This window comes from Lutra lutra, chromosome 2 (genome assembly GCF_902655055.1).
Source record: "Lutra lutra chromosome 2, mLutLut1.2, whole genome shotgun sequence".
Taxonomy (NCBI): domain Eukaryota; kingdom Metazoa; phylum Chordata; class Mammalia; order Carnivora; family Mustelidae; genus Lutra; species Lutra lutra.
In genome coordinates this window covers 51,073,401-51,097,069 of record NC_062279.1, presented here as the reverse complement: position 1 = coordinate 51,097,069, position 23,669 = coordinate 51,073,401, and the positions used below count along the sequence as shown (strand labels likewise).

Below are 23,669 nucleotides of genomic sequence, written 5' to 3'. Positions count from 1 at the left end.
GTCAGATGGAGAACGAATATATAGTTTATGAGTGTGTCTTTACCTTTACTATCACCCTGAGAACCTCCTATTTCTTGGCACATTTGGACTTTTGATTTTATAATGCTTCTTTGTCAACACATGTAAATATGAAGGAAAGAGAAGAACAATGTGGTCATGTCTGAAGGTTTTAAGAACTGAAAGTAACCAGTGCTCACCTCTTCATCCTAAGTAAGCCGAGCCCATGAGAAATGAGTGACTGCTGAGACAAAGCACAACCACATCTGATTCTACAGCCCACCTACACTGCTTAATATCTTTTCTTCACTTAATCTGTATCCCCTCCTATAAGGTTATTCTTGATGTACCTTAGCTGAACTTGGTCTATATAAAAGTGTTACAAGAAGAGACACAGTTGGAAACTTCCCTAAAAGCTATCATGGCTACTCCTGACAAAACTTCAAATAAATAAATAAAAACAAACTCAGTTCTCTATACCACTTAAAGCATCCAAACCTCCTTACTCTTTTCCCTACATATCCCAGCCTTGACTTGGTTTCCTTTATAGAGAAAAAAAAAAAAAAAAAAAAAACCTTATAGGAAGTTAATTGATTCAGCACAGCTTATCCAATGCAGCAATGAACAAGAGAAAAACCTATCTAATTTTTTACCAGATTGTGAACAGAAGACTGTGTTTCACACAGTCTCCCAGGAGGCAAGGTGATGAACTAATCATGTTGCGATCTACGAGGTCACAGCAAATAATTAAGACACTTGTTACAGTGGTCTGTGTGGTGTGATCCTGTAGCGAGTAGAATGGATTTTCCATAAATTCAAGAAAAGGTCCTTTAAAATATTAATTTAAAACCTACATTTTAGCTAATTAAGAACAGTATGGCTCAAACTAATGCATCATTTCACATTTAGTGTATTGATAATCCTGAGTAGCGGGAAGAGAGAAAACCTTTTTTTTTTTTTCTCCTGTCCTTAGCTCTTCCAATATCTAAGGTGTTTGCTGGAAAAGAAATACAGACACACTCTACTGCTTTAGTGATCAGCATGACAAAGGAAAGCATGACAGTTTGCATATACTCAGTACCAATTATCTGACATCTTCACATCATAAAACAGGTTTAAAATGCCACAGGGGAGAAAAAATGTTCTTAGCCAAAAGAAAAAATCCCCCCAAAGTGTGGTGCTGATTAACATTGGAAGAGTTGGTCAAAGATACTGAGAAATCTTTCAGGAGAGTACTTTTTTTTTTTTTTTTTTTTAATAAAGGTGAAGTCCCACACCTGTCATGTACAGCTTACATATGGATCTAACAACAAAATATTAGCACACAATACTTCCCATACCCAAGATGTGATCTCAGGACTTTACGTACCTTATGTGGCAAGCATGATTAACCCTATTTCATCAATAAAAATTCCTAAGTACAAAGAAATAAGAAGGTTCTACAATTCAAAAGTGACATGAGCATCTAGTTTTTTGTTTTTTTTTTTTCTAATGTGGTAAAAAATCCAGGCCAAACATGAAGTTTCTAAAATCATTCTGAATAATTGTAAAAATGTCTGATTTAAAATTCTGGAATTTGACTCTAGTTCTTTCCTTTCAAAAATGATTCACAAAAATACTGAAAGATCTTCATCATATTCTAAATATTCTTATATTATTTCTGCAAGTCATATTATTTGCAAATTAGTTGCCAAAACTACAGCTACTTTTTTTTTTTTTTCAATTAGACTTTTTAATGTATTTAGGAAAACAAAGTGTTTGGGGGTAGTTTTTATTTACCTATTCTTGTATGAATAATTAGGAAGAAAGGTATAATAATGCTGAATGAAGTAGTTTTGCCCTAAAATATTGATTTGTCCTAATTATAATCCTACTGCACTGCTTATTTAAGATCTAAACACATAACTTTAATTTAAATGTAGCTGAAAGCCAGAAGAATAGCAATTCAAATTTTAAGAGAAAAATGAGAAGCATTACTACACAGTAATCACTCTCAGCTAAGTATCATATTCATTATCAATAGATTATTTTGTAATATACGTATATATTCTAAACAAAACAAAGAAGATAATTACATCATCCCAGTAATAGCAAAAAAGTGACAAAATTCAACTGAAAATAACATATGACAATTGATTGATAATAACATATAAGCCAAAACTATAAAATATCTTCAAATTTTTCTAAAACATTAAAAATCTCAAAAGCTTAAAAATTATTTTAGTAACTGGATTCCAACTTTTCAGAGCACAAACAATAAAATACACATTTTAATTACTGCATTATTAAATTTTTTCAATCCCCTTTGGTTGTATGAGAGAAAAGGAAAAAAAAACTTTTAAATGAATAATTTGGGAATTTTTATTTCATTTTTTTCTTTTCTGCATCATAAATGGGTAAATATTAAAATATAATGGGAATTTTCATAAATATTATTATTCGTAAAGATTTTATTTATTTGACAGAGAGAGACACAGCAAGAGAGGGTAACACAAGCAGGGGGAGTGGGAGAGAGAGAGAAGCAAGCTTTCCACCAAGCAGGGAGCCCAATGCAGAGCTGGATCCCAGGACCCCAGGATAATGACCTGAGCCAAAGGCAGAGGCTTAACAACTGAGCCACCCAGGCATCCCCGTAAACATTATTCTTCATGTGAAAAGACAATAATACAATTAACTTGTAATAGTAACAGAATGAGAAAAAATGTGCAAAATACTAAACAGCATGAAAACTAACATAGAATTTCTATCAGTGTTTACTGTTTACCCTTGCTTTGTTTCAGATTATGTAATAAATACTGTTTATACAAATTAGTAGATAAACTATTAATGATGTGCTCTGATAAAATAAAATTAGGAGAATTTAAAGAGTATTAGCCATTCTAGGATTTTGAATCTCCATAATGTAAAGTATTTCCCTACAACCCATTGTAATAATTAAACTATTTAAAATGGTTAAAGGTTTTCAACTTCTGTGACCATCACCATATCACACTTTGCACCAGAACTGCTGTTTTAACACATAACTGCTGTAAAAATAGACCACTCACATGGGCACGTGACTTGTTTTGAATAGCTTCAGTACTTACTGCTGTCAATGCCTCAATCAGCGCATTATCTTTACCCTCACGATTTTACAACTTAGTGATAAATATAGCAAAAGATGGCTTTTGAAGAACATCTTAGCAATTAACCATGAAATAGTCTTTTTAGAACAAATTGCTAAATTTAAATAACACATTACCCAATAGTCAGATTACATGCTTCAACTGGAAACCTGTGTGTTTAGCTGACTTACTAACATTGATTTATAGATACATTAACAAACTATTATATCACAATATTAAGCATGTTTAACTCATCACTGAAAGTCACTTTTTATTTGGTCAAGTGTATACACACACACACACACACACACATATAAACGCACACATATAAATATACATATATGACTTAACTCTTACTTATCCAATACTTGTATAAGGTCAACTATCCTAATTATCTTTCCAGTTATATCTAACAGTGGAATAAAACCAATAAAAGCTTATCTTTTCTGTTTTACAATGAATTCTATCTTTCAGTAAGTGACAATTTCTACCTTTTTAATTTTGTTTCTTTAAGAATTAGTTCTAAAACTATTACTTAAGTTAAAAACTACTGAAGTATATGATTGACATTCATTTTACGGCATATTACTGACCGTCTTTACTCTTGGTTTCAAAACTGTTACACAGGATTATTAAACTGGAATGTCACAAGATCTCCATCAGTTATTTACTCAACAGTGTATGAAACATTGAAAAAAACCTCCTTCTCTTGCCACCCCATTCCTTTCATAATTGTTAACTGATTACCTAATATTAAGTTAATCTATTCCTCTACAAAAGAACCAGAAACAAGGAAACTCTTTTGGAGAGTACAGTAAATCAGAGAGTTGATTTGCTATATTTCATTTTTTAATGCCATTGTACAAACAAATTTCCCATTAAGAGTCAAAATCAATAAGAACCAGTGTGAAAGTTGTAAAGATCTCATTAATAAGTTTAATTAGTGTTTTATGTTAGCTATATAACAAATACTTCAGATGGTTATGGTTAATTGAATTAGCAAAACTCAAGGAAAAGTCATTTTGCTTTTGTCAGTTTAACTATTTTGAAATAGAAATTTTATGTAATACTGTATTAGCTACTAATGTCAACAAAATCTTGTTTCACATCAAGGTTGGAGAAAAAAGTGACCTAAGTAGGAAAAAAAAGTTTCACATTCAAAGTGCCCATCTTCCTTCCTTTTTTTCACTAGAATGACAAAACAGAATATACTTCAAATCAAGGTTATATCCCTATTAGAAAGGATGATAGAGATCAACAACTAAATAAAAACATCAACAGTTTTCCTCAAAATTCCGATCCACCAAAAATCCATAAGCAACTAGTCATCTTTAAAGTTTACAGACTGGTAACCATTACTTCTCAAAATGAAAAAGCAGATTAACTCCAGGTATTTCACAACTAACCACTCACTGTGTAAAGAGATTAAACTTTGTTAAGTATAAGAAGTATTTAATTACCATTAATATATATTTCTGTTGTCCACAAATGGACTTTTACTTAAACACATAATGTATGTGGAAGGTACACAGTGTACATGGGCGATGACCCTTGAAATTAAGAATATTAATATTCTGAGGTGATGCACGGGACTAGTTAAAAAAAAGTGTTACGTCAATATCACAAAGAAGGCTGCATTCTATTGTTAGAAGTTTAATTACAGAATCTGTCTCATTTATTAATAAACAAGAAATTCAACAATATGACTTCTCATCAACACTTCGTGAACGATTTTTTTGCATTACTCACTAAAAAAGATAGTTATTTTGATCTATGTTAAGTCATGAGTGATGCCCAGACTAACAGATTGCATATACGTGAAAACAAAACATATCACACTACGCAGTGTTTCAGATTTGAAGAAAAGCTTTTACCAACAAACTATTACCACCAGATTGTGAAACTGAACAGGCATCCTTGATAACTCTGCCTGTATACCCCACCACACCACCTTAGCAACAGGAGAGAAAAAACAAGAGACTTTAAGTTTCCACGGAGTAAAAAGCTGTTGCTAAGCAAAAATTACAACAAAAAATATAGAAAGCTGTAGCTTGTTTCTTGAGAACTACTTCACAAGTTTAAGGATTTCATTGGCCCAGATCACTTTAATGTAGATACCCAAACTGGATGAAAAGCAAAAACAAATCCCAGGGACTGACTTGTACCAAACCCACCTCCGCACCCCACAAATGAACAGTTACCTTTCATACACTTCAAGTCAAAATCAACCTAAAGACCAACTGAGATTGTTTTCTCTTCCTCTTGACCTCTCTTATCCTTCTTTTCTAATTTATTTTACTTTCATCCATGTCCTTAGTTGGGATCTTAAAACAAGGACTTTCCAAACCCCAAAGTCTCAATTCCTAAAATATGCGCCCTGCAAATACTTGAGAGAAAACCTAAGGCTACCCTACACTTGCTTCCCTGGGTCCCCGCGAGGTGCTCGCCTTACCAATCCTCCTGTGAGCTCTCTCCGGAGGGCACTTACCTGCTGCTCCCCGGGTTCTGTGGATTTCACCAAGTGCTTATCCTTGTACAGAGACCAGAGACCAATATTGGGCAGGAAAATTAAAGCCACCATGAATAACAAAGTCATCTGCAGAAATCTCTTCTGTTTCCTCTTCATTGCAAATGGTAACAGAGAAGAAAAGTTAAAGGAGATGGCTCCCTGACTGCTTCTTGTGTTTAACGCCAAAGTCCTTTCCTCTCCCCTGCGAAGCACCAGAAACTGAGGAGAAGCTAAAAACTTTTGTTGCGTGCTCAGCACCAATCTGCACGATTCAGAGGGAGTTGGGCATCTGCAGAACAAACACACAGTTACTTTCCCCCCGTTAAATTATGACGAAGGCATTATCTATTGGCTTAGAAGTAAATGACTGAGGAAATCCTTAAACCTCCTTAATATAAAAAAGTGGAGTAAAATACGGTCATTTGACCCATAATCTTAAGTTATTGAAAGTCTACAGCATGCTACATACGTAAGAACACAGGAGTTGTGGTGTCCTCCCCGCCTTAGTGGGGAGGGTTGGGTTGGAGAGGAGCAGGTCAGTTGGGGGAACTGCGTGGGGGGAAAAGGCTCAGCCCCAGCAAGTGTCAGGAAGAAAAGCGTCCGCTTTTGACATTGGAACATCACCTTCCTCGTCCTCCCTGCACGTCTGTCTCCTCCTGTGCTGCCCCTGGAATGACCCACCTGGACTCAAGTTCAACTCCCTCTGAAGCCAGCGTGCTGGTGGGCTCCACTCGGATCCAGGGACTCGGACACAGGAGCACAACTCCTGTTTGGATGGAGGTCCCCAAACTCCTGGATGCTCGCGCGCGGTCTAAACTCTCCCCGCCGGCAGCGGCTCGGAGCGGGGAACCTGCTGGAAGGGAGGCTACAGATGTCAGCGGAGTCCAGCCAGGAAGTGGAGGCGCCGCGCCGTTTCGCCTCGCGCAGCCCTCGGAACGTGATCTTCCGCGAAGTAAGCGCTCTGCCCATCAATCTCTTCCCCTTCCCCCGTGACGCTCTCACGCTCCGCTGTTCATGTTACCATTCTCTTCCAGCGACTGAGCGAACCCAGAGAAACATCACGAGCACCTAAAGGGCGGTGTGCTCAAGCTCCCCTCCTGCGAGGGGGATGGAGGGAGGCGAAGCCGAGTCTGCGCTGGGCTGGGCGGTGGGCGAGGGCGCCGGGGAGGGCGAGCAGCAGGAGAAGCTGCGCGGCGCTGGCTCCCGGCCGCCCGCTCCCCGCTCGCGGCCGCCTGCCTTCTGCGGAGACGCCGCCGGTGCCGACCACGTGCAGGAGCCCGAGCCCGGGAGGGGAGGGCGGGCCGCCTGGAGGGGGTGGGCAATTCCGCCCAGCTTCCGGACCCTATATAAACAAACCCTGATGCGAGGAAGAAGAGGAGGGCGAAGGCGCTGCACGACGTGGGCTGGCAGCGGACAGTCTCCGCGGAGCCTGTCTTTCTCGGCCGGGGCCTTTCGGGGCAACCTCAGACCGGCAGAGCTACCACCTCTCCCACTCATCTCACCCAAAAGGCGCCAGGCCAGAGACTCTGGAGAAAAAGTCGCCGGCGCCCGCGGGTTTACCCCGATTCTTCCATGGTGCCGGCGGGAGCACAGCGAGCCCGTACACGGAGGCGGCGGTGGCCCTGGGAGATGGAGGCGAACCGAGGCTGGGCAGGTCCTGCCGAGAGGGGCTTCTCGGGCACGTGTCCCGCCGCTCAGGCCAGGTACGTGGTGCGGGGGAGGAAGAGGATCCCAAAGCGAGGCAGGGCTGAGGCTCGGGGTTCTCAGGCAGCAGCTTCTGGAACGGCTCCCGCGGAGACCCACGGCGCTGTACTTGGGTCTGCAAACACCGGAGCCCCGTTAAGATTTGGCTGTGCCGCCGCGCTCCATCCCCGCCCCACTCGTCCGCCCTCCACGCTCTTTATCACTGCAAGGCTACCTGTCCCTCCGACCTCGCACACTCCTCCCATGATACCCGGAAAATGTGGGGATCCAGGTGAGTCTCTGGCAGAAGGGACTCCTCCCTCTCCCCAACATATAGATACACAAGCGCCTCTGAGCGCACACGCGTGAACCTGGATAGTCTCTCCAAGAGACCTCCGTGCCTAGCAGCGTGCATTAGATACTCTTGGAATCCAGAGCTCATAACTCCTGAAGGAATGGGGACTGAGCTGAGGCGACAGGCATGCATGCAGTGCCCCCTTGTATCAGCTCTGTCTAGAACCAAAAAGCGCCAGGGCCATCTCTTTGTTACAAACTAGATACGATGCCCACATACTTGGGATAGATGAGATGGTGGGCCCCAGAACGGTATTTTGGTATTTTCTCTCTCTCTTCTTTTCTTCTTTTCATCTCTTGCTCGCTTGCTCCTTATTCTCCTACCCCTCCCTCTGCCTCCCACTTCTACTCTCTCTATCCATGGCTCACTTGAGAACAACACGGATGTGAGTGTGAAGAGTTATGCCTTCAACTCCTCACGCTATGATTTTAAAAATGTATTTCAACAATATATATTGGCTGTATGACTGCATGAATAAAGCTTTGTGCTACAATATTTGTCTTTGTGAATCACTAGCATTTCAAGAGTATATATATAAACACGTTTCATAAGTGTTTTTAAATATGCCCTTTATGTAATGACCAGTTACCCTTCAACTTTGCACAAATGCAAGAATCCAGAGAGCAAGAGGCGTAATTCCTCACCACTCCTTACACACACACACACACACACACACACACACACACACACACACTGCCTTTTGTATTCTGCATTATTTTCTAATCTTTTTCTCTCTTAGCAAGTGCAGTTCTGAAACATAGTAATGTGAATTCTGAGAAGCAACATAGCAGGGAGAGATTTTCCTGGGAGGCTTGGTCCTCAGGGAAAGATTTTGGGAATTATTTAAGTACATTGGACATTTTCTGCCTTATAGATAACTTATTAACAATTAGGAAATAAAAGTACTCAAAAGTAAACCTGGAATTAAAAAAGATTAAAAACACTTCACATTTTAAATAATACTGGTTTCTTCATACCCCTATGCCCCCCCAAAAAGCCCTGGATCACAAATAGGCATATTGTCATATTGTCATTCTGTTTGTTAAATCCAGGGTTCTGACTTGAATTGTGCTTCATTATTGTTACACTAGTAAATGGGCTTGCAAACAGTACCTGTTCCCAGAATATTGTTAGTTTCAGTGACTAGATATAATAACTGTTACTTCCCACATCAAGTACATGCAGAATACATGGCAGAAACTGAAAGAGAAAATTATTATGTTCACCCCTTTTACTGTGTAGCTCCAAACAATAACTTCTGCTTTTTCCTCCCTTTACTTATTTATTTATCTTTTTATTTATTTATTTCAGTCTGATCATAATTTCCCTTCAGTCTGGTCTTTTACAATTCCATGTATAAATTTCCAATAGATGACCATGCTTCTAACTAAAATTGATATTTTAGGTTCAGTTTACAAACAAAACACACACACAAAATGACAGTTAATTCCTTTGTAGATTAAATAGAGAGAAAGACACATTCTTTTTACATTAGTTATTAATATTGGTTTAATCAAAATCCTGTCTTTAAAATTTGTCTTATATCCAATGTTCCCTTTTTACCACTGTTTGCTTCTCCATTTTTTAATAATTCAACTGGAAAGCTCAGGTAATCAGAATCCCAGGTGTCTAGCAATGTGTTAATAGCTACAGGGACACATGGGAAGCAAATACAGCAATATCTGTGACCATGAATAATTTACAGTCTAGTTGAAAAAGTAATATAAAGGCGATTGGAATAAATTGGAAAGAAGCAAAAGGATACTGCTTTAGTTATAGCTCTACTCCAAACTTTGATGACTTAAAACAACTATCTCACTGTCACTCCTGATTCTTTGCATTTGAATGGTCCCAGTTAGAAGGTTCTGCTTTGAGTGATAAAGGCTGGGTCCTGGGGGCTTAGAACTTGCAGGGCCAGGATGGCTCCCTCCCCTGGGTAGCAGTTGGCACTATCAGCTGGAAGATCATCTGGGGCAGTCATTTGGAGCCCCTGAATTCTCTACATGGCCCCTCCACATAGCCTGAGCTGCTCACAACATGGTAGCCAAGATGCAAAAGGGAACATCCCAAGAATCTGTGTTCCAAAAGGGAGAGAACAAAACTACTGAGCACTCTTAAAGACGCAGAATTGACACCACCACACTTTTGCGATAGTCACAGGACCAGCCCAGATTCTCTGGAGTAGAGGGTGGTGAAACTATGGGGAACAAACTGACATCTCAGTGAGAGATTTGATGACGAGTATATGGCCATCTTTAACCCACTATAGATACTCAAAGGCACAGAGGTAGGAATTCCTAAGGAAGACCTAACCAGATTAGACAGTAGATGATGAGGTATAGTGGGGGAAAGTTTTCACAGGTTGGATTGATGCAAATTATTCATTTTCTGTAAAGATAGTGAATTAACTTTTACTTTAAAATGGGTTAATCATGTGGTGCCTGGGTGGCTCAATTAGCTAAGAGTCTGGCTCTTGATTTCAGCTCAGGTCATGATACCAGGATCAGGAGAGCACCCTGCATAGGGCTCCATGCTCAACTGAGAGCATCTGCTTCTCTCCTTCTCCCTCTGTCTCTCTCTGCCCCCTTCCCCCATTCAGTCTCTCTCTCAAATAAATAAATAAATCTTTTTTTAAAAATAGGCTTATTACCTCACTTTCCAGTTCTAAATACTAAGGATGTTATGTATACCACGATGACTAAAGTTAACATTACTATGTGATATACAGGAGAGTTGTTAAAAGATTAGATCCTCAGGGTCCTGATCACAAGATTTTTTTTCTTTTCTTTTACTTTATATGAAAAGATGAATGTTAACTAAGCCTATTGTAATCCTTTCACAATATGTACATAAGTTGAAACATCATGCTGTATACCTTAAACAGTGATGCATGTCAATTCTCAACAAAACTAGGAAATTAAGTTTATTATTTTATTTAAAAGACAGATGACATGATTGGAACTTACTTGGAAAGAGAACATTCACCTTGGGTCTTAATATGGTGAGGTTTATTTTCACTTACCTGAGTTTTTTCCAAGGTTTTATCAGAAGGAAGAGATACTAGAGCGTAAAGATAATGTGTCTATAAATGGAGGTATATTCCAGTTTTCTTTTACCCAATGATGATGTCTGGAAAAATTTCAGGAAAAATCCTGAAAGTTTCCACTCTAAATAAACTTCTAGGATATTTTGTTATTAGCGTTACCTTTAGCTAAGTTATCTCAGTTTTTAAAGAAAAATTCATCTACATTGAAAATCAGGAATATAATAAATAGCAATTTTAGTAAAAGTATATCTAAAGTATACAATTCATTTTTGTGGCATTAAATTAAGACATGGAGGAATTTTCTTCATTTTTTTCCCGGTATTTCAATGTGTTCCACTACACAATAGAAGGAAATAAGAGCCAACTTAAATATCAAAATGTGATAATACCCAATCTCTATCATTGCTGAAATTCTTCACCAAAAAAGCCCTGAATCAATTTCTATATATATGCAAGTGCTGTTGGTCAGAGGATACAAAGATGAACATTCTTGCAGAATTTTCAGCACTGCAAGGGAATTAAAGGTGTTTGCAAATTAAATGTGGTGCAAATTAAAAAGTGACAAATGCTAAAAGATAAGGAAGGTTCTTTCTTCTTGGCCTATTTTCTAACTAGATAAGATCTTCACTTTATGGTGTTTAAACTCTTAATAGTCAAATTTGTCTCTCAATTGTTTTTTTTTTAATTGTACCAGTAGAATATACCTTGATTTGAATATATTTTTATTTACCTATATATTTAGCTATCAAACATTTCTTTAGCACTTACTATATGCCAGGCATTTATTTAAGCATTTCTTAGGCAGAAGTCATTTAATTTTATAAATAATATTAGGTACATTCTCTTAACTATCTGCATTTTTTTTTAAAGATTTTATTTATTTATTTGACAGACAGAAATCACAAGTAGGCAGAGAGGCAGGCAGAGAGAGAGAGGGAGAAGCAGGCTTCCCGCTGAGGAGAGAGCCTGATGCGGGGCTCAATCCCAGGACCCTGGGATCACGACCCGAGCCGAAGGCAGAGGCTTTAACCCACTGAGCCATCCAGGCGCCCCAACTATCTGCATTTAATAACATAGAAAACTATGGCAAGGAAATGGTAAGCATCTTGGTCAAATAAGTGTAGTAAGTGCTAAATCAGGAATTTAAACGCAGGGATTTTGCTCCAGATTCTATAGTCTTAATCACTGCATCATATTTCCTAAAAATTTTCCTGACAAAGATGTTAATTCTTTCCCTCTCTTCCTGTCTATATATAGAGACTTTTATATAGAGAGACATAGATACATAGATACAGATACACACCACACATATCTTTTATTTCATTTTTACCTTTGTGAGAAGATTAAAGGAACTACACGAAAGAGTTGAATTTGGGGGAGATGATAGTCCAGTTTTATAACCCTGAAGCTTCTTTGTTCTTTTTCTTTTTTTTTCTTTCTTTTCTATTTTTTCGATGGAAGTATAAAAATGAAGGTCATGCTGAACGTAAAATTACATAATAAACTATTCCTTGATATTTTACATAATATATATTTTTAGTTTCCTTGATTATAATTATATATAGATTACATATTAGACTTGTAGCTTAGCCTTGACCTTTATTTTATCATATACAGCCTTTTACAAAGAATATTTAACCCATATTATGCCTGTAAAATATTTGTGGTGAACAAATAAAGTATATCCATTTCAGTGAAGAGTCTAAATGTTGCCAGAATGACAAAATCAAGTGGAAATAAAATTAATTTTAAATTTGAAGAAAAGATTCTCCATCATAATGCAATACAAAATATCAAAAACGGAAATTTTTTTTTAAATACAATTAATGTAAGTGAAGCCAGTGAAACATGGAAAATAAAGTTGTCAGACACACATTGTGTATTGAATATTAAAACTTTTTCTGACAATACTTATGGACATGAAATTAGTAAATTTTAAAAATATAAACTTATTGTTACAATTGAGATATACTGATCTCAATTAACAGACATTTACTATATACTTTATATGACCCAGGCACTGGAGACACAATAGTGAACACTACGACAGCCTTCAGACATTTAACAACAGAAACAAGTCAAGTATAGATTACAAATTAGATTTACAAATTAGATTACAAATTAGATTACAAGTGATGGTTAAAAGTTAAGACATGGAGAAAAATAAGTCCGGGAAGAAGAGTAGAGCATGCCAGGAGGGGAAATGGTATAATTTAAAATAAAGCATAAGAGAAAGTCCTCACTGGGGAAGTAACATTGAAACAAATATCTGAAGGAAGCAAGGAAGTGAACTTGGATTCCTGGAAGATGGAATTCCAAGTAGGGGAAGCAGCAAACAGAAGACTCTTCGATGGGTTTGTTCAGGATTTTTGGGTTTGTCCAGGGTTTGCTGTGAGAGAACAGCAAAGAGAGTGCTTCTGGAACAAAGGGCAGTGAGGGAGGAGACTGGAGGGGATGGTGAGAAATGAGGTGGGGCGCCAGATCAGATACTATAAACTAGTGTAGACAGAGTTTTAAATCTATAGGAAAAATTTGACTTTTAGTGCAAGAGAGATGAGCCACTAAAGGAATGTGAGTAGAGATTTAACACAATCTGAGTTACTTTTTAACAAGATCATCCTAGCTGCTATGTTGAAAATAGATTACAGGATAGATAGGAAAGAAGTTGCAGAATCCAGAGGAAATGGTGTCTCTTTCAGGGTGATAGCAGTGGAGATGAAGAAAAATAGATTTGAAAAATTCTCACTATAAAACTGCACTGAATAGTTGCTGGCACGAATATGGAGTGTGTGAGAAAAAGAGAGAACCTAAGATACTCCCAAGGTTTTGGTCCATACTCTTACAAGGCTGGATTTGTCTTTTCCTGAGATAGAAAGACATTAGGAGAAACAGACTTGAGGGAGAAGATCAGGTATTTGATTGGACTTACTGAAATGGCATAGCTAATGGTTGAAGTGTTGAGTAAGTGGTTGGATATAAGACTTTGGAATTGACAGGGGTAGAGAGATGTAGAATCTAAATTGAGGATATAACTCTAGAAGTCCTTAGAGTACTTAAAGCCATAAATGTTATGAGATTATCAAGAGACTGGTGCTCCAACAATAAAAGCTTAGGGAGATAAAAAGAAGCCAGCAAAAGACCTTGAGAGGTAATAGTCAATGTGGCTTGGGGAAAACCATGAGAGTCTAATGAAGAGACTGTCTCAAAGACGAGGGAGTGATCAGATCCATCAAAGCTGATAAACTGGTAAGTCAAAAAAGATGAAGCTGAAAAAATCGTCACTGGATTTAACAACTGTAAAATTTCCTTATCCCATTAGGAAGTAGGAAGGTAGCAGCATCAAGTGAAGCCAAAAGTAACAGTTTAGATATAAGAAAGGATTCTCTCTACAGAAAATCTGATAATAAAGGTTTAATTAGCATAATTATGTTAAGCATTTAATGACCAAAGCAAGAATGTATTTAATTTTGTGCTATACAAGTGCATTTATCTCTGAAAGCAATTATCAAAAGAAAATAAAAAGATTCTGAACATCACCAGTTCATGAGAATTTATTTCCTTCTGTACTGTGAAACTAAGCTGCAATGATTTTAAACTTACTGCACATAAACCTCTCAAACTTTTAATAGTAACATTAAAAAAAGACTAAAAGTCACTGGGTTAGCCATCCTTGCCTTCTGACCCTGTCTGATCAATTTGAAGGTTGAGAGTTAAGTACTCATTAATGTGCTCAGCAAATTTCATGGAGAAGTTACTTTTCCAGAAATCTGTCTTAGACCAATTTTTGATCATCCAAACAAATTCAAATCTTACAAGGTTTCAGGTCTCATTCATGCATTTCTGCCTCTTAACCTCTGGAAGTTCTTGGGGATCTGATTTAACCAATACACACACACACACACACACACACAATTTCTATCAGCATGACTATGCAGCAAAAAGTTAACTAATATCTCCTAATGCCCTTAAAATAACATTTTATTGATAAAAAACAAAGCTATTACTGCACATGGACAGATACATTAAAGTATTGGTCGGGGAGGGGAGAAAGATACTAATTAGGGACCAATGCAAATTCACATGCAGTGCATCTTAACACCTTGACATCTTTTATAAAATCATCATGATATATCACTATTAAATTCTACTCAGGAGCTACTCTTTGCTTTTTCCCAATTCATATGTAATTCTGTCTGAATATTTCAGTTCTGATTCTGTCGACTATCATCTATCTATCTCCAAAAAAAAAAAAAAAAAAAAAAAGCAGAGACCCTTCAAAGTAAAAGAGTGCTCATGTTAATTAGGTCTGATGTGCTTACAAATTATATCAACAATTCTAGGACCTTCAATTATTTGTAACTACACTGGTTGGAATCTGTGGTTTCACTTCCAGACAAGAAAATTTATCTTTTGAGGTCCCCTTTGAGAAGCTCTAAGAGATAATCTTAGTGGAAGTGAAAAGAGCAAAGTGGAGAAGAAAAGTCTGTGTTTAAACCCCACTTGCATTAGTCACCATCCCAAATGACCTGGAAAGACATTTAACTATACTGGGTGTCTCTTTATAAAACTGGAACTGGAAAATTATACCTATTGCAAGAGTTAACTGTGATGACAAAAACAGATGTTTTCTGAAATGCTAAGAGTTTCCCTAACATAAGCTCCATTTGTATAGGCAGAATAGAATCAAAATAAGTATACAGATAATGGGACTTCACTCAATAGTTAAATCCTTATCATGATGTTTCTCTTTCGTAGTAAATAACAATGGGAATTGCATTTAAGTCTAGCCCTCAAGGTAGAGGAAAAGAATCCTCTCAAATCAAATCTGCTGGTGACATTTGCTTTAGGCTACACTTCCAGTGTCTTGGTTAAAACAGAAGACTTCTTAGTAAACTAAGTAGATACACTACTAAGTAGTTAATAATAAAAGTTTTAGTAAAAATAATGTGTTATTATTACTACTAATAATGTAGCATTAGTTATGCTATCAATAATCCTGTTTGGTGTTTTGTTTGTTTGTTTCATGTGTCAGGCACATTGTTCAATATATTTCACATTTTTAATCTAATTCAATATTTACAAAACCTTTGTTTCATCTCTATCTTTAGTTACAATTATCCCCATTTTTTTAAGGATTTTGTTTATTTATTTGTGCGGGGTGGGGGGTGGGGACAGCAGGGGGAGCAGCAGGTGGAGGGAGAAGTAGACTCCCCACTGAACAGGGAGCTTGATGTGGGACTCGATCCCAGGACTTGGGATCATGACCTGAGCCAAAGGCAGATGCTTAACTGACTGTGCCACCCAGGTGTCCCAAATTACCCCCATTTTAAAGATAAGGTAATGAAAGAACAGGAAGGTAAGGGAATTTAGAAAAATCACTGAGCTAATAATACATGACAGATCTGGAACTGAATAGATGTCTTTCTGATTCTAACATCTAAGGTCACCCTATTAAAACAAAAGCATAAGTATTTTGCTAAAATTACTTGATTGATTTTAACCTTTTATAAAATAGAATGATGATTAAATTTAAAATCCTAGGTTACATCCTTTATAAAATAATATTTTTAATAATATGATGAGGTGAGCTTACAAATAAATGTTTTCCCATTTGTTAATGAAAACTTCAAAAGTAGTTTCAGTAGAAAAACTTTGTACAATATAATTAGACAAGGTTCACAGATGTACCATATATATATATCTTGAAGGTTTTAAGAACTAGTTTTTTGCCTGGGACTTCATTGGGAAATGCTTTCAAGAATGCAAAGACTGGATTTTTCTATTGTTCTTTTTACTACCAATTACATTAACCAGTTTTTCACTGCTATCTAAACTAAAAAAGTTTATTTTATTTTAAAAGTTTTATTTTACATAAAGTATCAATCCTCTTATCTCATGTCAAGAAATGGAAATATATATTTAAAAATATTAATGTGTATATATGCCTGAATGCAAGCATATGTATATATGAACACTGAAACAATTAACAAAGTCTCATTGGTGCTTGAAAATACGATCCATTTCCCAAATAGTGGATACTTTTCTACCATAGTCATTCAAGGAAAGAAAGCCAAGAAAATATCTCATCCCTAACATACTGTAAGTGCTCAATACATAGTACTATAATAAACGAATATACAAAGGAATGAATATCTGAGCATTATCATCCTGTAGAGAATGTATTAGACTTCAATAATCTCAGTGTTGGAAGCATCCTTGAAAGTCACTTACCCAAAATATTACTCTGCAACTTGCACCACAACTACATGCTCAAAGAGGTTGTCAAACCCTTGTTAAAAGACTTGTAATATCAGGGAATGATTTACCTCCCAACTGTTCGTCTTATCCTATATGACTCAGCTACAAAATCATTGCTTACATTGAAATAAAACCCATTTCCTTGTATATCAGTTCTAGTTCTACACATTGTGCCCACCAGTATCAGTCCCATCCCTTTTCCACATGACATTTTCCATATTTGATGATATTCTATTTAATAAAGATCATGTAATTTATGTGATAACATTTTCAGTACCTTTTAATATCACTTGAGAGGAAATTATCTTATTTTTCATTACTATATCAAAAGAAGTTTTCTAAAGTAGACAAATATGCCCTCAGGTACATAATATCTGGCCATTAATCTGGTGAATTCATTGTTCCATCCTCATCAGAAAAAATGAAGCAGAAGTTCCATTCACAAAGGAAACAGAGTAGTATGCACGTATGTTCTTTCAGGGCTGTGTTGTCACCCATGCTCTGTGATAATATAGTCCAAAGCAACCTGTCCCATCTAGATTCCCTCAGTACATTCTACTGGTCCACTTGACTATAGTAGTAATGCTAACTGACATGAGTGAGCAAGCAAGTGTCCTGCTTGTTGAAGAAATTATAAAACATAAGTGTTTCAGAAGGTGTGAGAAAATATATCTTATGAATGTTCAGGGGCCCACCATATTAGTGATACTTTTAGGGATTCAGTCTTTTGGGAATGTCAGGGTCAAGAGCTAATTATTACACCCTCAAAGTAATGATCAAATTATTAGATCTCACATCTTTTAGTCTGAAAAGGAAGCATACTGTCTTGTAGGCTTTTCTGGATTCTAGAGTTGGTATATTTCACTTAAGAATATAGGTACAACTATTATTGATTGACAAGGAAGGTTGCCGCCTTTGAGTGGGAACCAGGGAAGGAACTGGCTTTGCAGCAGGTCTGGCCAGCGTACAAACAGTCTTAACATTCGGGCCACATAATCTGGTGGATTCTATAGGATAGAGAGTATCCCTAATGGGAAAAATGAGTAGTATTTATGACAAGCCCTGATAGAGAAGAATCACAACATAACCCCTACATTTCTAGATTAAGGTCATGCAAACTGAAACAGAAAATCATATTTCTCTTGAAAAAAATTCCTAGTGGCTAGTTGGTCTTGGTAGAGACAATGCTTGAGCACAGGACAGTAAGTGACCATGCTGCCAGAGCTTCCCAAGATCAACTGGAGTTTGTCCAGTCTATCTAATCACAGGGTTAGGTGACTACAGCAGCAATCCTTCATTCATAGCATGTATGTTCTACATCCAAGATTGAACACACTTAAGTCCAGGGCCAAGGACACACCTCCACAAACAAATGATCAAGACATCCATGCCTTCCATCACTGTTGGAATAGTACCTTTATATTGCCTCATACTTATGGCCACAGCTATCTGATGGATGAGGAAAAGTTCAAGGTTGGTTTTCTAATGACCCATTTGGTTTGGGTATGACAGCTAAAATCGGACTACTGATGCACAACTCAGGGGCAATTCTAAAATTCAGCAATGAGGAGGCATACTTTCAATCAGCATAATTTCATGCAGATAGCTGGTCATCTACTTTATGTGGGAAGAAGAGTAATCTGAAGAATGTATATGTATACATACAAACACAACATCAGGGAAAATAGCTTGGCTGATAGGGGCCCAGACAGAGAAATATCAGAACATAGGGACAAGGTGCTTTCAAGAAGAGTCATATGGTTGGACAGATGAGAAAGGAATAAAGTGTGAGTATATTTGTATTACATATCAACGCCCATTAGAAAGCATCTACTGTGGAACTGGCACGAGTTAATCAAAGACCTGACTAGCTGACATTACCCAGAGGCTGTCCTGGCTTACCCCAGAACTAGCATAATGTGCTTATTAATGGAGAAGCTATGGTGGCAGGTATGAGTATGAGTCTGTGCATGACCATAAATGTCTGAGTTTCCTTCCAATAATCCTGAACTAGCTCCTGTCATTGTCAAATGTCCAAGCTACCACAACAAGGACTTAGAAATAAATCATTTACATTAGATTCCATCTACCTTAGAAGGAGCAGAAGTTCATTTTGACTGGAATCGATCCAAGTATGGGTTTGCCTTTCTTGCCCTTAACACCTCAAGCACCACTGATACTCTGATACTACAGAGTAGCCACACTAGATAGTTGGTCATAACACATTATCCTATATAACATGCTGTTCATCCTATAGATTCACTTTAGACAGGAGTGTGGCAATGGCCACATGACTATGGGACCCACAGAGCCTGTTATCTAGCTCTTTAGAAGCTGCTGGCCCAGGAGAGCAGCAGAACAACTTTAAGAGAGAAATTTGAGAGAAATCATCTTGGAAATGATACACCCACCATGATGGTTGGATACAATTTAAAATAATTAGAATGCATGATTCTGGAAAACAAGTGGTAAAAGCAGGAGTGATCTATTTGAGGAATTTGTGATCCTTTATCCCTGCACTTCCAGTCTGTGCTCTAGAAGTCCTAGTTCTCAGAAGGAAACATTTCCACTAAAACATACATGAGAGTCCATTAAACTTTAAGCTGTTGCTGCTACCAAACAACATTGTACTCTTCAGCTAAGAAACCAGCAGTCAATGAAAGGGTTAACTATCTTTTAAATAATTGACCCTGATGATCAGAGGCAGGAAAAATACTTTTCACACCCTGACAGTCCACAGAAGCATTTCTTAATACTCCTCTGTCCAATCATGGCATAGAATGGACAAAAGCACAAATCATAACCTGAAAAGTACACTGTGACCAGTGTTCCAGGCCTCTTAAGGATGAGGTCTATGTGACTTCCAAGCTAGCAACTTAGATGAGCAGGAGTGCTAGCCAAGGGTGAGGGAAGTCCCAAACAAGTAGTAAAGGAGGGAGCTAACATGTCCTAAGTTATGGCCCAAGATTACCAGCAGCATCATGGGGCCCCACTAACTTTTCTAAGTTTTCCCTAGAAGAGGTACCAACCAGAATGATGGGCAAGTTGTTTGCCGATGGATGAACTCACTGCTTGAAGCAATAGGTGGGCTGCAGTAGATGCTTTGGTGTGCCTCCTCGATCCTACTTTAGACTGAGACTCTCATTTCTCCTGCTGTCAGGAGTGTTGCTGCTGGTGGCAAAAAGCTAAGTCCCTCTCTGGGACTTGCCCTTGGCAAAGGATGCTGTTTTCTGTAAGGTTATGCGCCATCAACCACAATGTCACCCTCTTGGAGGTAACCTACTACCAGTGGTTGAGTGTTGAAAGAATACAAAGGCTTCGCTCCTTTCCCACAATGAGGACAGCTCAGAAGAATATTAACAGTTCTAGAGCTGCTCATAGGAAGAGTTGAAACCTCTGTTGCAACTTCATCAGATTCCAACTTTGCCTTCTGCCCAAACCTCCTTCCATTATACCTTATTAATGTAGTTTCCTATAACACTCCCTGTAGAACTCCTGTTTGTAAGATGCACTGTCTAGATCTGCTTCTAACTATGATTATTCTCAACTTGGAATGTGTAGAATCATTTGCTCTGTACTCATCTGTTATATTCTATGGAAGCTATGGTATTTTCTTCAGATGACAAGCATATATTAAGTGATATTATAAAACCACTTTGAAGACATTTTCTAAAAATGTCTTAAGGACTTTTTATGGTCCCTGTTTAATTAAGGTTGATAACATACTTTATAGAAAGGATTACTTGGGGAGGAATAAAAACAATATATTCAACAGCTATAATGGCTGCTTTTAATGCCAAAACATTGAAATAAAATCCCCTTAATATTAAGTCTATAGTATTAAAACCTCATATATTACCATTAAATCAGCAGGTGAATGGTTGGCCTTTTCCCCAATATTCATTTGGATAATCTGGCAAGGACAGTATTAATGATTAAAATAAAATCGTGCAGTTCAGATTCATAGTATGTGTAAGTAAAATCAAATAAAAAATAATAATATCCTTATTCTCTTATTTTAGGTTTCCTTTTAACTTGACTTTTTGCTAGCTAAGCTCTACCTTGTCAAGATAATGGCCCACTCTATGTCACTCACTTATTGTATTACGGGTGGACTGAAGAAAACTGACAGTTTCCATGAATAACAATCACACATCCAAAGATGTCTCCAGAAAAGGGCATTTTATGATGTATAAGGGACAAGAGCTTTTTACCTTTTCCCCTTGCCTTGCCCACATGCAAAGTGCAAGATAGATAAGATTATGTTCACCTTCACCTGCCTTCCTCACTGTATTAGAAGGTATCAAATCAGACTAGAGGCCCAGGAGTCTTTGTGTGAATATTTTCTGGAACAGATTTTAGATTTTACTATTTCCTCAAAAATTCCAAACATTTGCTAACAAAACGATGTACTTGTATATAGCAATAATTTTTATTATTATAATTATTTTTATTTTTCAACTACATCTTCAGCCTCAGTTTTCCTCATATAACTATACATTAATTTCAAAATAATCTGTGTAAATGTAAAAGCCTATTTTTATGTCCTACTCAGCTCTTAAAGGCCTCTAAAGATCAATTAAGATCCCTACATATACCTTAGGAGATTAATAAAAGATCTTTTCATTTAAATTTAATTTCATTAAATTTTCATTTAAATGTCGATCTCATCTAAAAATTTTCTTATTCATTTTTCATACAATTCTTAAGCTTTTTCCATGTATAAGCCCATCTTTTAGGCAATGTGGATACAGCAGTAAACAAAGTTCTCTTTCAAATGATATATAGTAAACTACATAGTATAATAGAAAGTTACTAGCACAGTAAAGGAAAAAAATGTGCAAGGAAAGGGAAGATGAGCACTAGGGGTACTATATTCAGAAACAGAGTGGATGGTCAAGGCCTCATTGAGGATGACAACTAGGTAGACTCGAAGGAGAAGAGACAACCAGGAATATACGTAGGAAAAAGCATCTCAAGCCAAGGGAACAACAAGTGCAAACATCTTGAGGTAAGATGGTATCTAATTATCTAGGAATAGTATTATAGTATTATAATCACTGTTTCATTAGATGAGTTATTTTTTTCCTTCTTTCGCAAATGAATCCCTTATTTTTAATTACTTCATTATTTTTAGTTAAATAGTAACTGTGGCAAGATATAGAATAATTGACAATTTTTTGTCTGGTGGCCAAATCAGTATCTCTATACAGATAGCTTTTTTTTTTTTTGCATTTATATATACATCTATATCATCTATATCTCTACCTATATCTGTATCCATATCTATATATCTGTGTATGTAAATACCTGCTCTTACATACATGGTGGTGGGAAATATTGTGTGAAACACATTTTTCTTTATTTTCTTCTCAATGTGGTAGATAGCAGAGGCTTCTGTAGGTATCATAAAAACATGGTAATGATGATAATCACAGAATATATTTTTTTAAAGCTTGCTATGTATCAGGCACTCCTCTAAGTAATTCACCCATAGTTACACACTTAGTTTTTACAATGACCTTATTAGGACATTCCCAGGAAGGTTAAGCAACTATGTAACAGAGGAATTTACTAAGTGACTTAGCTGGGAAAATAGTGTTATATCCGTTTCCCCGAGTAATCCATATCATTTTTTCAAATCATAAACTATATTGTCTAAATAGATAGAGAATAGTGAGAAGATAGATTACTATGTTGAAACTACTCCTAAATCTACTCTGCAAGTCTCCATTTCTACCCCTTTTGCAGACATCACTAATCAACCCCTGCACTCTTGCCAGATAATTTTGGAAACCGGTTTGTGAAAACTAAAAACAAGGATACCAGTCAGGAAGCTATTGAATAATTCTGTTTTAAGATGATGAGGTCCTGGGCTAAGATGCCAGCAGTGGGAATGGGAAAAAGGAAATAGAGAATGGACACATAAAGGAGGAGTAAAGATTTGGTAACAACTAGATATTATGGAGGGAGAGGAGTTGAGTAAACACGTTCTTGTCTTATCTTTCCAGCTTGTCCTCAGCTTTGGTCCCACAGTATACAAGATACACACTGCAGTTCAATCGATTTCATCTTTAGGGAGAAGAGACCATTAGCAGGGTAGGCAGAGAGCAGATTAAACAAACACACAAAAATCATTCCTGACTAAAATCACTACTTAGAATCGGAAATTAAATTCTGACTGTCTAAGTAGGAAGCTCTTTTGCATTTTATTTTTAGAGCATGGCTTGATGGACAAGTAGTTTTCAGAAGGAGTGATGTAGTCCCAGAACCAGAATTTCACAAAGCATGTATTAAAAAAAAGAAAAAGTAAATAAGCAAGCCTGAGGATACCTCTCTTTTCTCTGGCTAAATAAATATATACAACGTAAAGTTGAAAAGAAAAACTTTAAAAAAAAATTTCTTTCAATAATATTAAATTGATACTCTCAACTAATAATTCTATTAACAGAATTATATGTGAGTTTTATATTCCACCATTAACACACTTGAGCTATCATTTGTCCAGCACATACTAAATAAGATATTAGGTGTATATTAAGAAAAAGAGGGGAAAAAAAAGCAAACATTAAGTCATATTTATCCATTTTTTATAGTTCCAGAAACAATCCTTGAAGATAAACGTTGAATTAAAATTCTATAAAATCAGTTGAGCCCAGTTGAATTGAATATACTAAGTGGTAAAGTCATGGACATCATGGTTTCTGATTCCCTACT

The 23,669-nt window shown here is 37.0% G+C and overlaps 2 protein-coding genes across 3 annotated transcripts in view; one reads left to right on the top strand and one right to left on the bottom strand.

The window, feature by feature from the left end:
* GALNTL6 (polypeptide N-acetylgalactosaminyltransferase like 6) overlaps positions 1-6,427 on the bottom strand; it is a 1,244,643-nt gene extending 1,238,216 nt beyond the window's left edge. For both annotated transcript variants that reach the window (XM_047717401.1, XM_047717402.1), the window contains exons 1-2: positions 6,292-6,427; positions 5,590-5,899 (exon numbers count right to left, since the gene is read on the bottom strand). In XM_047717401.1, the coding sequence (XP_047573357.1) occupies positions 5,590-5,727 (138 nt within the window). In that variant the 5' untranslated portion in view covers positions 5,728-5,899; positions 6,292-6,427. The remainder of the gene's footprint in view (positions 1-5,589; positions 5,900-6,291) is intronic.
* A 291-nt stretch (positions 6,428-6,718) lies between these two features.
* LOC125092906 (uncharacterized) lies at positions 6,719-8,141 on the top strand. Its single transcript, XM_047717403.1, has 2 exons — positions 6,719-7,313; positions 7,631-8,141. Exons 1-2 carry the CDS (start codon positions 6,719-6,721, stop codon positions 7,660-7,662), a joined length of 627 nt encoding a protein of 208 aa, XP_047573359.1. The 3' UTR covers positions 7,663-8,141.
* The last annotated feature ends 15,528 nt before the right edge of the window (positions 8,142-23,669 follow it).

Excerpts from the sequence above, each read along its gene's own strand:
- LOC125092906 (XM_047717403.1), top strand. The coding sequence starts at position 6,719 with ATGGAGGGAGGCGAAGCCGAGTCTGCGCTGGGCTGGGCGGTGGGCGAG. Across the intron at positions 7,314-7,630 it reads TGTCCCGCCGCTCAGGCCAG|ATACACAAGCGCCTCTGAGC; the intron begins GTACGTGGTGCG and ends CCCAACATATAG.